The 17,514-nt window shown below is 47.5% G+C and overlaps 1 protein-coding gene across 1 annotated transcript in view; it reads right to left on the bottom strand.

The window, feature by feature from the left end:
• LOC121291293 (CD166 antigen-like) overlaps positions 1 to 16,770 on the bottom strand; it is a 38,470-nt gene extending 21,700 nt beyond the window's left edge. The window contains exons 1-5 of the mRNA XM_041212365.1: positions 16,761 to 16,770; positions 16,279 to 16,337; positions 15,580 to 15,781; positions 12,519 to 12,583; positions 11,218 to 11,305 (exon numbers count right to left, since the gene is read on the bottom strand). Coding sequence (XP_041068299.1) covers positions 11,218 to 11,305; positions 12,519 to 12,583; positions 15,580 to 15,781; positions 16,279 to 16,337; positions 16,761 to 16,770 — 424 coding nt within the window. The remainder of the gene's footprint in view (positions 1 to 11,217; positions 11,306 to 12,518; positions 12,584 to 15,579; positions 15,782 to 16,278; positions 16,338 to 16,760) is intronic.
• Positions 16,771 to 17,514: the final 744 nt, after the last annotated feature.

Consider the following 17,514-nt stretch of genomic DNA (forward strand, 5'->3'; position numbering starts at 1 on the left):
AAGTCATTAATATAAATCATAAATAGCTGAACAGTACTGTTCTTTCTGGCACTCCACTAGTCACAGCTGCCAACTTGAAACTGTCCCATTTATCCCTACTCTCTGCTTCCAATCCATTAACCAATCTTCCATTGAGGCTAACATATTACCCCCGACTTCATGAGCCCTTATCTTTGTGTATTAGCCTTTTGTGTAGCATCTTATTGAATGTCATTTAGAAAACCAAGTATCCTACATCTACTGGTTCCCCCTTATCTACCCTACAAGTTACATACTCAAAAAAACTCCAATAAATTTGTCAAACAGGATTTGCCTTTCAAGAAACCATGCTGACTTTGTCTGACTGCACTATGATTTTTGAAGTACATTTCAAGACTTACTTAATATAGATTCTAACACTTTTCTGAAGACTGATGTCAGGCTAACTAACCTATTGTTCCCTAATATCTGTCTTCCTCCTTTCTTGAATAGTGTGCACTATATACAGCAATTGTAATATCCATATAACAGAAATGGATGGAATGTTGGTGCTCACCACTGTCACTGAATAAAGAGCTAGTTTACATTTTAGACTCAGCAACTCTCTTCACAATATGCAGATGGCTTAGCTTTGAGAATACCCTGTAGGGTACTGATTTGGGCCACTCTGTAAAATAATGCTTTGTGAGGTGGAAACAGATGACAGCTCAGTTTTACATTCTGTATACTGTTAGTACTGCAGTATTCAAGAAACTATCTCAGCTTTACATTACAGAGAATGTCAGTGACAATGCAATTTAGTACTTAGGCCAACTTTATATTCTGTAGTGTGTTAGTGAGTTCTCCATTCTATAATCTAGACAGCTCTATATTCTGTAGTGTATTAGTGAGCTCTTCATTCTATAATCTAGACCAGTTCTATATTCTGTGTTGTGTTAGTGAGTTCTCCATTCTATAATCCAGACCAGCTCTACATTCTGTAGTGTGTTAGTAAGTTCTTCATTCTATAATCTAGGCCAACTCTATATTCTGTAGTGGGTTAGTGAGTTCTTCATTCTATAATCTAGACAAGCGCTACATTCTGTAGTGTGCTAGTGAGTTCTTCATTCTATAATCTAGACAAGCCCTATATTCTGTAGTGATTTCTTCATTTTATAATCTAGACCAGCTCTTTAATCTGTAAAGGGTTATTGAGCTCTTCATTCTATAATCTAGACTAGTTCTATATTCTGTAGTGTGATAGTGAGCTCTTCATTCTATAATCTGTAATAGCTCTGTATTCTGTATTGTGTTAGTGAGTCCTTCATCCTACAATCTGTAACAGTTCTATATTCTGTAGTCTGTTAGTGAGATCTTCATTCTATATCTAGACCAGTTCTATATTCCATAGTGTGTTAGTGAGATCTTCATTCTATAATCCAGACCAGCTCTACATTCTGCAGTGTATTAGTGAGATCTTCATTCTATAATCTAGACTCTATAATCTAGACCATCTCTATATCCTGTCATGTGTTAGTAAATTCTTCATTCTATAATCTATACCAGCTCTAAATTCTTCAGTGTGATAGTGAGCTCTTCATTCCATAATCTAGACCAGCTGTAGTGCGTTAGTGAATTCTTCAGGTATTTAAACAGGAAAAGAGTAGGTTATGTTGGTCCTCTAGAGATTGAGAATGGGAAGTTAATATTAGATAATAAGGAAATGGCGGACGAATTGAAAAAAATATTTTGCTTCTGTCTTCACTATAGAGGATTAAAAAAAATCCATGGATAGCTCTAAATCGGAGGTGGAGGGGAGAGAGGAACTTGTTGAAATTACAATCACCAGTGAAGCAGTTCTGAGAAAACTGATGGAGCTGTGGGCTGACAAATCTCCGGGTCCAAATGGACTTCACCCTAGTGTCTTAACAGAGGTGGCTAATGAGGTAGTAGATGCATTGGTGTTAATTTTCCAAATTTTCCTGGATTCTGGAAAGGTTCCATCAGACCGGAAAGTAACAAATATCACTCCCCTTTTCAAGAAGGACGGGGGGAGCAGTAAACAGGAAACTATAGGCCAGTTAGCCTGATGTCTGTCGTGGGGAAGGTGTTAGAATCAATCATTAAGGAGGTTATAGCTGGACACTTTGAAGTTCTTTGAAGGAGTAACATGTGCCATGGATAAAGGGGAGCCTGTAGACGTAGTGTACTTGGATTTCCAGAAGGCATTTGATAAGATGCCACATCAAGGTTATTGCATAAAATGAAAGCTCATGGTGGAGGGTGTAACATATTAGCCTGGATAGAAGATTGGCTGGCTGGCAGAAAACAGTATGCATAAATGGGTCCTTGTCTGATTGGCAGGATGTGACTAGTGGAGTCCCACAGGGGCCTCAACTTGTTAAGATTTACACCAATGACTTAGGTGAGAGGAGACTAGGCATGGTAGCTAAATTTGCAGATGACACAAAGATAGGTAGGAAAGTATGTTGTGAAGAAGACATAAAGAGTTTGCAGATGGATATTGATAGGTTGAGCAAGTGGGCAAAAATCTGGCAGATGGAGAGAAAATGTGAAGTTGTCCGCTTTGGCAGGAAGGATAAAATTGCAGAGTTTTACTTAAATGGAGAACAACTGCAGAATTTCAAGGTGCAGAGGGATCTAGGTGTTCTCGTGCATGAGTCACAAAAAGTTAGCATGCAGGTACAGCAAGAGAGCCAGTAGAATGCTATCCTTTGTTACAAGAGGAATTGAATGTAAAAGTAAGGATGTTATGCTTCAGTTATACAGGGCATTGGTGAAACCACATCTCAAACACTGTGTACAGTTTTGGTCTCCTTATTTAAGGAAGGATGTAAATGTATTGGAGGTAGTTCAGAGAAGGTTTACTAGATTGATACCTGGCATGAATAGTTTGTCGTATGAGGATAGGTTGCACAGGCTGGGCTTGTTTCCACTGGAGTTTAGAAGAGTGAGGGGTGACTTGATTGAAATATATAAGATCCTGAACGGTATTGACAAGGTGAATGTGGGAAAGCAGTTTCCTCTTGTGGGTGAGTCCAAAACAAGGGGGCACTGTTTTAAAATTAGGTGTCCCCCTTATAAGACGAAAATGAAGAGAAATATTTTCTCTCTGAGGGTTGTGCGACTTTGGAACTTCCTGCCCCAGAAGACAGTGGAAGCAGGGTCACTGAATATTTTTAAGGTGAAGGTAGATTTTACTGAGTGTGGCATCAAGGAGCCCTAGCGAAACTGGAGTCAATGGGAATCAGGGGGAAAACTCTCCACTGGTTGGAGTCATACCCAGCACAAAGGAGGATGGTTGCGGTTGTTGAAGGTCAATCATCTCAGCGCCAGGACATCACTGCAGGAGTTCCTCAGGGTAGTGTCCCAGGCCCAACCATCTTCAGCTGCTTCATAAATGACCTTCCTTCCATCATAAGGTCAGAAGTGGGGATTGCACAATGTTCAGCACCATCCATGGTTTCTCAGATACTGAGGCAGTCCGTGTCCAAATGCAGCAAGACCTGGACAATATCCAGGCTTATGCTGACAAGTGGCAAGTAACATTCATGCCACATAAGTGCCAGGCAATGACCATCTCCAACAAGACAGGATCCAACCGTTGCCCCTTGATGCTCAATGGCATCACCATCACTGAATCCCCCACTATCAACATCCTGGGGGTTACCATTGACCAGAAACTGAATTGGACTAGCCATGTAAATACTGTGGCTACAAGAGCAGGCCAGAGGCTAGGGATCCTGCGATGAGTAACTCACCTCCTGACTCCCCAAAGCCTGTCCACCATCTACAAGGCACAAGTTAGGAATGTGATGGAATACTCTCCACTTGCCTGGATGAGTGCAGCTCCCACAACACTCAGAAAGCTTGACACCATCCAGGACAAAGCAGCCCACTTGAATTGGCACCACATCCGCAAACATTCACTCCCTCCACCACCGATGTACAGTAGCAGCAGTGTGCACCATCTACAAGACGCACAGCAGAAATTCACTGAGCCTCCTTAGACAGCACCTTCCAAACCCATGACCACTACCATCTAGAAGGACAGGGGCAGCAGATAGATGGGAACACCACCACTGGAACTCCCCCTCCAAATCACTCACCATCCTGACTTGGAAATATATCGCCGTTCCTTCACTGTCACTGGGTCAAAATCCTAGAACTCCCTCCCTAACAGCACTGTGTGTGTGCCTACACCACACGGACTGCAGTGGCTCAAGAAGGCAGCTCACCACCACCTTCTCAAGGGCAGCTAGGGATGGACAATAAATGTTGGCCCAGCCAGCAAAGCCCACAGATTCTTGTTAGGCAAAGGAATCAAAGGCCATCGGGGGCTGATGGGAATTTGGAATTCAAAACACAAACAGATCGGCCATGATCTCATTGATTGGTGGAGCAGGCTCGAGGGGCCAAATGGCCTGCTTCTGCTGCTATTTGTATGTGTGTATGAAACCGAACTCCCAGTCACCTGTCATTTCAATTCTCCACCTTGCTCTCATGCGCTGACCTTTCTGTCCTTGGCCCACTGAAATGTTGCAATGAAGCTCAACACAAGCTCGGGAAACAGCACCTCATCTTTCGATTAGGTGCTTTACAGTGTTCCGTACTCAACACTGAGTTCACCAATTTCAGATCATAACCTCTGCCCCCATTTTCTTCCCCCCTTTCTTTGTGGGTTTTGGTTTTACTCTCTTGTCTCTCTCTCTCTATCTCTCTGTTTGCATTTGAACAGCAACTAGTCATCGACTTGTGGCTGTACCTACACCACACAGTGCAAGAAGGCAGTTCACCACCACCTTCTCAAGGGCAATTAGGTGATGGGCACCAAATACTGGCCATGCCAGCGATGCCCATTAAAGAATTGAAACGTCAACTCTCTTCCTCTCTCTGCATTTGCTGCCACTCCTGCTGAGTACTTCCAGCATTTTCTGTTTTCATTTCAGATTTCCAGCATCTGCAGAATTTGGCTTTTGGGTGGGGAATGGGGCCACCCTGGAACATGGGCTCACAGGCTGGTTACAGCACAGAAGGATGGTCATTCGGTCCATCGCGTCTGTACTGGCGGGAACAACTCAGCTGGTCCCACTCCTGCCTCTTCCCCATCCGCCCTGCAAATATCCCCACTTCAGTGGAGATCTTCTGCTGCAGTGGGCAGCGTCCCTGCTTCTGAGACAGAGGCCGGGATTTTCCGGCCATGTCATGTGGGAACTGCACCGGCCCCCCTCTACCCCTCCCACTCTCCCGCACACACACACACAGCACCCCCCCCACAACCCCCCCCCGACCCTCCCAAACCTCCCCCCTCCCCCGCACGCCATTGACTTTGGGCAGGACCAGACGATCCCAGCGATGGGCGGGGCCGAGAGACCCCCGGCCGGGGGATCCGGGTTTGAGTCCTGCTCCTGGGCTTGGCCGCCATGGAAGGTGCGTTCATAGCGGGTGCCGGAATCTTCTGCGCACCCCCCCCCCCACCAAAACGCCTCAGGAGGAGGGCAGTCCCTAACGATCGGGACTGATACCCGACCGCCTTCCTGCCTCCAAGGGGAGGTAGGTTCTGGATGGGAAGGCCCATGGTCCACTTCCCGACGCCCCCCTCCCCGCTCCCCCCACCCCACCAGCTTTCACAAGCCCCTTATGTGGCCAATTCACAACCGCCTAAAGGCCTCTTCCCTCCTCTGCTTCAATCCTCCCAGCTCTGAGTGGGACAGTCAGCCTGCATGGCCCACTAAAGCTGTGCATGTCAACTGGAGGAGCCGGGGTGGCGGGGGGGGGGCGTTGCGGAGGGTCTCTTGATCTGTGCTAATTAGCGCTTGACTGAGGGCATGGCTGTGAGGCGGGGGGGGTGGTGGGGGGGTGGCCGCTAACAGCCAAACCCCTGCCTTGCTGCTGACCCCCATGGCACGGCCGCCGCCCCCCCCCCCAACTCTCTCCCCACAACCCACCCACCACTAGACTTCACCCCACCCCACCCCACCCCACCCCACCCCCTCACACCAGCACTTCTTTCCCGGGTCAGTCCACGATCCTGGGCCTCCAGGCCAGTTGGTGCTGTCCCAGCAAAAGCCACGGTCGCCCCTGTGGCACTGCCGAGCACCGGATCCTGCCGGCCTCCGGTCATCCGGCAGTCCTCGCTTGGCGGGAGGTCACCTGCCGGGGGTCTTCAGGCTGGAGGGACGCCCGTCGCTGTCCGCCCAACTGCCCGATGGGCGGAAGATACGGTGGGTCTCCCCCCTCAGAGGCAACACGGGTGTCCCACGGGCAGCGAGCCCGCCGAGAATGGGAGGTTACACCCGGGGTCAAGCAGCTTGACGGTCAGCCTTCACATCCTCCCCACACCCCCATGGCGGGCAGCAGGAGCAGGGGGTGACCCTGGTCAGCCACGCTCGATGCAGAGCGGCACCTCTCAAGCCAGCCTCTGGCTTCAATCCAGCTGCCTATTCCGGGAAAAACAAACTACGGAAAACAGGCCTAAGCACGCGCTTTGTCTGCCTCATGTGCCTCTGGAGGGGGGAGGTCTTCCAAGGGAGGGTGTGATTGCACTGGAGGGGGTGCAGAGGAGATTCACCTGGGATGAAACATTTAAGTTATGAAGAGAGGTTGGATAGACTTGGGTTGCTTTCGTTGGAGCAGAGAAGACTGAGGGGCGACCTGATCGAGGTGTACAAGATTATGAGGGGCATGAACAGGGTGGATAGGGGCCAGCTGTTCCCCTTGGTTGAAGGGTCAATCACGAGGGGACATAAGTTCAAGGTGAGGGGCAGGAGGTTTAGGGGGGATTTGAGGAAAAACTTTTTTATCCAGAGGGTGGTGACAGTCTGGAATGCGCTGCCTGGGAGGGTGGTGGAGGCGGGTTGCCTCACGTCCTTTAAAAAGTACCTGGATAAGCACTTGGCACGTCATAACATTCAAGGCTATGGGCCAAGTGCTGGTAAATGGGATTAGGTTGGTAGGTCAGGTGTCTCTGACCTGTCCGTGCAGACTCGATGGGCCAAAGGGCCTCTTCTGCACTGTGATTCTGTGATTCTGTGATACTGTGAAGTCTAATTATCCAATTCCCAAAGCCATGACTGAATCTGCCTCCACCACACACACTCTCAGTCAGTTCACTCATTGACAATGGCTGTAGGGTATGATTCGATGAGGATGACTATGTCAGGCTGCTGTGTGACTCATCTGTGGAACAGTTCTCCCAATTTTAACCAGGAGGGCTTTGCATGGGTCAGCAGGCTGTGACTTGGATGTGTCCAAATTCAATGGCTAGTAATACAACTACCACCGGATTCCTAGCTGAATTAAGGGATAACTGACACCTTGGGTTGGTACCCGGTGGTAATCATATTAATCACTAACTTTTGGCATTCAGTGTTTAAATTATGCAGACTCAAATCAAAGGGATTTGGGTTACCTGATACTGCAATCCCACAAGTAAATTCTAACCAACATTCCCCATATAGTTCAGGGAAGGTGTGGCCCGCTATTGGAAATATAATACACAAGCCATACTACAGCATGAATTGGTTTACTTTTCTTAAACGTACCCTCTGTTTGCCTGCCTACCCTAGGGTATTGTATGGTGGTTACGTTTCTAATCACCCAGAAGCAGGAACAAAATATACAGGAGGACATGAGTTGTCAGTTTGAGAATTTTAAAAAAAATAATAATTCTGGAATAAAGATCTGAGATCAGTATCAGTGTTGTTGAATTGTTGTTAAAAATCCAGCTGGTTCGCTCTTGTCCTTTATTCAGGGAGTGGGGCCAACTGAGCGGCTCTCTCAATGAGCTGTCACATGCATGATGTGCTGAATGGCCTTCTTCTCTGCTGCTTTGTTCTGCAATTCTAGTTTGCCAGCCTTACCCAGTCTGGCCTGTATGTGACTCCGCTTCCGCTCCGATGTGGCTGACTCTTTCCTGTCCTCTGAAGTGGCCTTTTTGGTCAGCGTTCCCTCTAATTCTCCTTTGAGGTTTGCCCGCCCCGTGTGTTGCACTGCATGCAGTCCCCTCTAAGGCTGCTGAACGGCCGCACAAACTGTGAAAGAGGGAACACGGCCAAAGCCAGGGCCCTCGCTTGTGGCAAACGGACACGCAGAGAGTGTCAGCGCTGTGGGAGCTTGGTTCCAGAAGAACCCACCCCGCCAGCTGCTCCTCGGGCCAACCCCAGGTAGCTGCCAGCCTTGTCAATGAGGCCCACGTGCCCCAGAATGAATTAATCATAAAGAGGCTGGGCCTTGCCGGGTTGCGGTTCTGTAAGCAACAGCCTTGACAGCCAGGATCCCGCTGGCTGATCCATCATGACGGGGAGAGAGGGCGCGCTTAAAAACCCAGAGCACCCGATATCTTGTTCACAGTGCTCACTTTGCAATTAGCCGGCGGACCCATTCCTCGCTCACACCCGCACCCTGCCTCCCTCCTGTGGCCCAGGAATTCTTAGGCCAAACGCAACACACTTGCCTCCATACGATCCCTCAGCTGATTTACCACCAGCCTTGCTGGTAACGCTCCGTCCTGTCTGTTGACCCCCATAGCTCATTGAAAGCTCTGCCGCTGCCTTTATTTTAACTCGCGCTTAACTCCCGTTCGCACCTCACCCCCTGTGCTCGCTGACCACGGTGCCTCCCAATCCACCAACGCCTCCAATTTAAAATTCTCATCAAATCACCCCATTGCCTCACCCCGCACCCCCCTCTCCACACCCCCCAACCCCCTCCCCCTCCCGGTCCCCTCTGTAATCTCCTCCAACCCCCATTACCCTCCAAGAGGTCTGCGCTTCCCCAATTCTAGCCTCTTGAGAAGGCCCAATCCTAATCGCCATGCCTTCGGCTGCCTGGGCTCCACATTCTGGAATTCCCTCTCTAAACCTCCTGGCAGATTTTTTTTTTAAACCCTCTCGTGGAACGCGATCCAAGGCCAGCCTTTTATGCACAGCTTGAGAAAGTGGCGGTGAGCTACAATTGATGATAGTTTAACGGTGCCATTACTGAGGCCACCTTTTATTTCGAGGTTTATTAAATGTTGTTTAAATTCCACCAGCTGCCACGGTAAGATTTAAACCCCCTGTACCCAGATCCTTAATCTGGGCCTCTGGATTACTAGTCCAGTGACATTAGCGTCCCCTTAGGACCTAACTTTTTAACCTTGCCCCAGTATTTCCTTAAAAAGCTTGCTGTCAAGGGTTAAATAAAAACTGAAAATGCTGGAAATACTCAGTAGGTTTCTGATGAAAGGTCACTGACCTGGAACATTAACTCCGGAATTTAGGGGAAGCCGCTTAGGACCGAGATGAGGAGAAATTTTCTCACTCAGAGGGTGGCGAATCTTTGGAATTCTCTACCCCAGAGGGTCGTGGAAGTTCAATTATTGGGTACGTTTAGGGTGGAGATTGACAGATTTTAAAATATCATTGGTGTAAAGGGATATGGGGATAGTGTGGAGGAAAAATGCATTGAAGTGGACGATGAGCCACGATCATATTGAACGGCAGAGCAGGCTCAATGGGCTGAATGGCCTTCTCCTGCCTCTATGTTCCCCTCTCCACAGGGAGCTGCCTGGACGAGTATTTCCAGAACTTTCTGCTTTCCTTTCAGGTTCCCAGCACCCTCAGTTTTTTTGCTTTGGCAGCGCTGTCAAACGTTGTTTGATTACACTCTTGTGTGAAGCAGACCTCCTTGGCCATCACTGTCTGTGGGAGCTTGCTTTGCCCAAATCGGCTGCCACATTTCCTAAATTGCAGCAGTGCCTATACTTCCAAGAGTTGGCTGGAGAGCGCTTTAGGAGTACTTACTGAGGTCATGAAAGGTGCTGTACAAATTTCTCATGAAAAGTGCTACATAAATGCAAGTTGTTACACTCTGGCCTGTCGCGGTGTCTAAGGTGCATTCCTTAAATCCAGCCAAGCAGAAGCAGACACTGGTGCTCCCTTTTAACTGGAACCTATAAACATTAAGGATGCAGAGATAAAGCTTGTACAGGAAGATAACACTTGTATTGATATGAAATACGCAGATAGTGAGTCATTGCAGAGTTCCTCTTACGTGGGTGCGAAGCAGGTACACACAACACACTCCAGAGATAACAGGCCTGCTCTTGCATTGCAACCAGATATAATTACTGGGGAATTGAAACCGAGTATGTGGTTGCAGCACCTTGATCTCCATCTGCAATTGAACTGCCATTACTTGGCCGGAAGTGTATTGGAGAGTTTACGACGCAAGTCTAAGGAAGTCCAGGGGGCTGGTGTTGGCCGCAGTGTGAACCCTCCCTGCTGGGTGCCCTCTCCTCCTTGTGCCCAAGCCATCCAATCACCACAAGAACATCTGCCCCGGTGAACATCGTTAGGCTATTGTGCCATGAGTAGCATCACAACCTCACCTACCTGGTTGAAATCAAGAGGCCCGTGTGGGTGAGGGGGTTGCGGGGTTGGTGGGGGAGGGGGGGGGTGTGGTCACTCGATGACAATTAGCAGCCTCTTAGAGCATAAGAAATAGAAGCAGGAGTTGGTCACTCGGCCCCTCAAGCTTAATCCACCCTCCAATAAGATCATGGCTGATCCTTATTCCAGCTCCACTTTCCTGCCCAATCCCCATATCACTTCATTCACTCCCTTAGCCTCCAAAAACCTATCAATCTCAGCCTTGAATGTCCTCAACAACTGAGCATCCCTCAACCATCAGGGGTGGAGAATTGCAACGATTCACAATCCTCTGAGTGAAGAAATTTCTCCTCATCTTAGCCCTGAATGGCCCACACCCCATTGTCAGACTATGATCCATCGTTCGAAGACTCTCCAGGGGGGTCTCTGCATCCACGCTGTGAAGCTCTCTTGGTATTCCCTTCATCCGGCTTTGAGGGGAATTGCAGTAACTCAGCTACCACCTTGAGGACGCGGTGGTTGGGTTACCGGACCAAGAATATGAGCTCAAATCCCACCCGCGGCAACTTGGGAATTGAGTTTAAGGCAAAACAATTCTGGAAGTGAACAGGTTTAAGCAACAAAGTAGAGGAGGAAAGAGAGGTGGAGAGCTGTGGAGAGGGAATTCCAGAGCTTGAGGTGGGGGGGGGTGGTGGGGTCACCAATGGCGGAGCGTTTAAAATCAGGGGTGCTCGAGACGCCAGATTCGGAGGAGCGCAGATACCTCGGAGGTTTTGGGGCTGGAGAAGGTTGCAGAGGTAGGGAGGGGTGAGGCCTTGAAGGGATTTGAAAGTGAAAGGTAGCATTGGGTCAGCAAGTTTCTCACCATTTCCATTATGAAGTAGCACTTTGCCATTCTTATACCAGGTGATGTTACCAACGGGATATCCGTCCTTCGCGATACACTTTCCAATCTGCCAGAAAGAGAGACACAAAATTGAAGGCAACCTCAGTAACAAGGAGAAAGAATGGTCTTTGGGTTCACTTTGGGCTCATTAAGTGAAGGTCGTTGGCCAAAGAGAATGGAGAACTTTCATTCAGCATGGCGTGGATGCAAAATCAGTGGGGTTGGATCGATTTGTTGTCCATCTCTGATTGCCCTTGACGGTGGTGGTGAGCTGCTTCCTTGAACCACTGCAGTCCAGGGAGGGAGTTCCAGGATTTTGACCCAGTGACAGTGAAGGAATGACAGTATATTTCCAAGTCAGGATGGTGTGTGACTTGGAGGGGAACATGCAGGTGGTGGTGTTCCCATGCATCTGCTGCCCTTGTCGAGGTAAGTAGTCGAGGTCACGGATTTGAAAGGCGCTGTTGAAGGAGACTCGGTGAGTTGCTACAGGGCCTTTTGTTTGTAACGAACACTGCGCCGGGGTAGAGGGAGCAGATGTTTGACTTTAAGGGAAAGTACAACAGGTGTTCAATCCGTTACTGCCCACTTTTCCTCCTCACTAAGTTGAACTGTATCCCTCCTCCATAGGCCTCCTGGGTCTGGCAATAGGAGGGAATGTTTGGCTGCAGTAAGCGCCCAGGGTTGTCCGCCAGTGACCTTGGCTCCTGACCTCCGCCCTGGCGTGTTGTGTCATGGCGAGGTCAAGCCATTTGCATTCAGTTGGCAGGTGCATGCACCACTATGGGAGCCACAGTAGTCAAACTACTCATTGAGCAGTCAGTGCCTCTGGCCCAAGGTAACATGCCTGGGATGTCAATCTTCATCAGTTAGTCTACAATAGACCCAGAGGAGATGAGGAAAACCCAAGTAGTGAAGAGCTTTGGTCCAAAGTCATCTGTTGCACCCAAGCATTGCTACACTTACCATATGTCATATCTCAAACCACTCACACATTATACCCAAAAATGTTACTTTCCCTGAAAGAGATCTCCCTAATTTACTTTTGAATGAAACACCAACTTCATGCACTGTTTTCCCCAGGGAGCCTGTCTCCACCCTCCTGAGGTTCCTTCCCTCCTCCAGAAAGATGCTCCCACCCGTCTGATATGACAGCAGAACACAGGTGGGTTTGATTGCAAACATCGGCCTACGCTAGGCCAGGAATTCACAAACCCAACAGATTGCGGTTCACCAGGGCAAACAGAATCCCAAAGCAGCCAGTCTGAAAATATCATTACCTCAGAATGTGTTCCAGCTGTAAACGTCGGGTAACTTTCTATAAACTCTGGTTTGGCAGGTGGCTCTGCAAATGAACATAATCATGTCAGCTTTCGGCAGCACAAGGTCTGTCACAGTTACCCACAGCACCTCCACAACTTTCCTATATGTTATAGATAACAGAACATTATAGCAGGTGTTATTTATATCTATCTATCCATCTATCTATCTATCTACCTATCCATCTTTCTTTCATTCCAACACTATCAGTTGGTCGACTTATCCATCAATTAATAATTTTATCTAATGCTCTGCCTGTTTCTCTGTCTGTCTAGTTATCTATCTGTTTATCTGTCTATCTATCTATCTATCTGTTATCCATCTGTCTGTCTATTCATTCCATCAATCAATCAATCAATCAATCAATCAATCGATCCAATCATCATTATATTGAATGCTCTGTTTCTTTTATCCATCTAGCTATCTATCTGTTGTATGCTGGTTAGTCTAGCTTCAGAATGATTACTGAGACGCTGGTATGTTCAAACAACAGCTGGTTTATTTTATACAACTGAACTATGTACAGCAATCCATGACTAGGTGTCACACAGCTGAAGCCATGAACATTCTCCTCGCCCCTCCTAGTCACATGTTCTTTTACATCATCATCATGGGAGGTCCCACACATTACCCCTTACAAACCCTAAAATCTATCATGGTACCTATGAAGGTGAAAGCAAACCTTAAAGGATCAGTGATAAGCTAGTAGAATGGTCAAAAATGTTGCTGGAATTCAGTGCAGAAAGTGTAAAGTGATATATCATTATTTACGTAAAAGTAGTAATTATACTCTGAATGGCAGAATGGTGAGTGACATGGAAAAAGCATGGAACTTGGAGATTCAGGTTCATGGCACATTAGAAGCTGCTCCTGAAGTGGATAAGGATATAGAAAAATCTAATCTAATATAGGCAAGGGTTGTAGAATATAAAAGTGGAGATGTGATCGCTTTTTCATCAGTGTAAAAGCTTGAGTAAGATTCACATTTGGGCTACTTGGTGTAGTTTAGGTCTCCATTTTATAGGAAGGGGGAGACAGGGAATAGCACAGATTCAAGGAGATACCAAACTCGAAGGAAGGCTTGAAAAATTAGGGACTGTTAGCTGGAGGATCAAAGATCATGGAGTGATTTGATAGATGTGTGTCAAATTGTGACAGGATGGGACAGTGTAGATAGAAACAGACTGTTCGCAGTGATTCAGGGAGCAAGAGCGAGGGGGCTTTAGATTTAAGATTGAATGTGAGAGATTTAGAACAGAAAGGAAAGCTTGCAAGCAACTTTGGAACCGCAGGAGGCCATTCAGCCCCTGGAGCCGGTTGCGCCATTCAATGAGATCACGGCTGATTGGAGGATTGCAAGGCTGTGAGCTGCACTTGGCGGGGTTGGTGTGGGGAGGAATGTCGGTAAGCTTGAATTGAAATAGATCAAATGTAGGCAAGTGGAGCTGAGCAGTCCTGATCCAGTGGAGAACTGGCTCGAAGGGCTGAATGCCATCCTCCTATTCTTATGGACATACAAATTAGTAGCAGGAGTAGGCCATTCTGCCCCTTGAGCCTGCTGTGCCATTAATAAGGCCATTGCTGATTTGATTGTGGCCTCAATGCCACTTTCCTGCCTTCCCCCCCTTTGTTAGTCAAGAATCTATCTACCTCTGCCTTAAAAGTATTCAATGACCCCGCCTCCACCATTCTCTGGGGAAGAGAATTCCACAGACTCATGACCCTCTGAGAGAAAAGATTTGTCCTCATCTCTGTCTTAAATGAGAGACCCCTTATTTTTAAACTGTGTCCCCTGGTTCTAGTCTCTCCCATGAGGGAAAACATCCTTTCAGCATCCACCCTGTCAAGTTCCCTCTGGAATTTAGACGTCTCAATAAGATCACCTCTCATTCTTCTAAACTCGTATGGTTACAGGCCCAACCTGCCCAACCTTTCCTCATAGGACAACTCCCCTCATCCCAGGAATCTGTCTATCGACCTTCTCTGAACTTCCTCTAAAGCAATTGTGCCCTTTCTTAAATAAGGAGACCAAAACTGTACAGAGTACTCTGGATGTGGCCTCACCACTGCCCTGTACAACTGTAGCAAAAGATGCCTGCTTTTATATTCTAATTCCCATCTCCTATGTTCCTGTTTGGAACAAGGGAACAAAGCTTAGAGGAATAATAACAATAATTGCATGAATAAAACAGGCAGAGAGAGAGACAGGAAAGTTGCAGTGGAGGGAATATAGTGAGTGGAGATGAGAGAGAAATTCACCCCTCAGCTCATTGAAACATATAAGATTCTGAAGGGGTTTGACAGGGTTGGCACTGAGAGATTGTTTGCCTCCCACCCCCAACACCGCACACCCATCAGACGGGGTATCTAGAACAGGGGGAGCACAGTCTCAGGATAAGGGGCCGATCATTTAGGACTGAGATGAGGAGAAATTTCTTCACTCATTGGGTTGTGAATCTTTGGAATTCTCTACTGCAGTAGGTTGTGGATGCTCCTTCGTTGGATATATTTAAGGCTGGGATAGACTGATCTTTGATCCCTCCAGGAATCAAGGATATGGGCAGGAAAGGTGGAGCTGAGGCAGAAGATCAGCTATGATTGTAAGGACTGACTCAAGAGCCGAATGGTCCACTCCTGTTCCTATTTTTCATATTCTCATAACATAAATGTTCTTACGTTCTGCCTGTAGTTTGAGAGGAACAGGGCAATGTAGGATAATAGAACAGGAGCCTTACAGAACCTCTTCCTCTATTCAATTAGATCACAAATGATCTGCACCTTAAGCCCATCCGCTTGCCTTGGTTTTGTAACTGTTTGATTGCCCCCTTCGGACAAAGAAAATGTATCGACCTCAGTCTCAACATTTCCAATTTACCCCTCAGCTGCAACAGCTTTTGGGGAGAGAGGGTTACATTAAGGGAGCTTCCTGGATATGGGATCAGCACTCCAAGAGTGGCAAAGGTTGGACGCTGAATCAATGGGGTCCACCTTCCCTCATTGTGAGTGAGGAGCAGTACTCACTGAAGACCGAGACGCCAGTCACAGAGAATCCCTCCAACCCATTCTTCATTACTTGGCATTTGAACAGCCCCTCATCCTCAATGGTCATGGATCGGACCAGCAGCGTCCCGTTCTGCAGCGTCTCAAACTGACCCTCCTCTGTCGATGCCCTGACTCTTTTTGCCACAGCGATCGGCTTCCACTCCTCCACCGAGCTGGTTTTCTGGTAGAAAAAGACACAGGCCAGGAGAGGTTAAGGCTGCTGAACGTCCTTCCATCCCTGGGATGCGAAGGGCTGCCATGCAACAAAGCAACGACGGCTTGCATTTATATAGCGCCCTTAACATAGCAAGACCTTCCACAGGCACGTTACGCGGGAGATGTTGTCAAACAGAACTTGACACGGAGCCGCACGAGGGGATATTAGGGTAGGTCAAAGAGGCAGGCTTTAAGGAGTGCCTTAAAGGGGGAGAAAGAGGCGAGCCAGCTTAGAGAAGGAATCGCAGAGCAGCAGTGAGAGCAGATTGCCCACTCCACCAACTAGGAATACAGCAAACCATTGGCATAAACCCAGAAACAGGGGTGGGGCAGCCTGTTGGAGGGTGGGTCCCGAGAATATTTCTGGTTTTACAGTCAGCGCTTGCAGCCAGGTTCTGGAAGAAAGACTTGCATTGATATAGCAACCTTTACGCAACCTTTGGGCATCCCAAAGCACCTTACAGCGGATGCAGTGCTTCTGAAAGTGTAATCAGTGCTGTAGCACAGGAAGCACAGCATTTCTGCAGAGCAAGATCCCGCAAGCAGCATTGACAGTGACTAAATAATTTGTCTCTGGGGTTACCGGTTGAGGGGTAAATATTGGCTGGCACACGAGGGAGGGCTCCGCAGCTCATTTTTGAAATAGTGCCATGCGATCTTCCACGCCCACCTGAGAGGCCTGATGGGGCCTCTGTTCAATGTCTCATGCGAAAGATGGCACCTCTGACAGTGCAGCACTCCCTCGGCGCTATGCAGGGGTATCAGCTTAGATTTTGCGCTGCAGTCTCTGGAGTGAGACTTGAACCCATGACCTTATTCAGAGGCAAGAGTGTATAATCGACTGAGCGAAGGCTTAAAGTAAAGAAAGAGTGTCATTGTGTTAGCCCCAGAACACTATCAGTGCCCAACAGCTAATAGCCAGAAGCACCTAGAAAGACACTTACCAGAAGCCATCGTATGATCTGTGCATTCTTTTGATGGGATACAGGACAGGGCAGCCGAAGTTCCTTCCCATATATGGCAGAGATGGTTCGGGATATATGTGCACTATCTCCTGTTTGATAACAACATCATGTTAAAAAAATTAATAGTTTGAGTTCCAATCACAGCCCATTGACTTAAAGCCTTCTAGATTTTGTTTAGTGTTTTTTGTGTGTTTCTTAGTGCCACTTTCTATAGATGTACGCTCAGGTAAAAAGGGAATGCTTCACTCCTGCCTGGTACTGTACGGCCTGTGTGTGTCTCAGTGTCAGCTCCTGTCCATATACAGTACATAGCAGGTAAAAGGAAAGACTCACTCTGGCTGGCATCTTACAGCATTTGTGATTTGGAGTCAGCACATGGGCAACACACACAGGTTGAGAGGGAATAACCAATGCTTCATAGTGGCATGTGCAGAACTAAATTGAAGAGGTATGGTGTAACAATACAGTGCAGAGGTACAGTGTAATGATACGGTGCGGACATACAGTGCAGAATTATGTTACAGAGATACAGTATATAGATATGGTACAGAGATATGATAAGATATGATACAGAGATATGGTACAGAGATACGGTACAGATATTTGGGTACAGAGATACGGTACAGATATTTGGTACAGAGATGTGGTGCAGATATTTCATACAGAGATATGGTACAGAGATGTGGTACAGAGATATGATATAGATATTTGGTACAGATATTTAATACAGAGA

Source organism: Carcharodon carcharias, chromosome 19 (genome assembly GCF_017639515.1).
Source record: "Carcharodon carcharias isolate sCarCar2 chromosome 19, sCarCar2.pri, whole genome shotgun sequence".
Lineage (NCBI taxonomy): Eukaryota > Metazoa > Chordata > Chondrichthyes > Lamniformes > Lamnidae > Carcharodon > Carcharodon carcharias.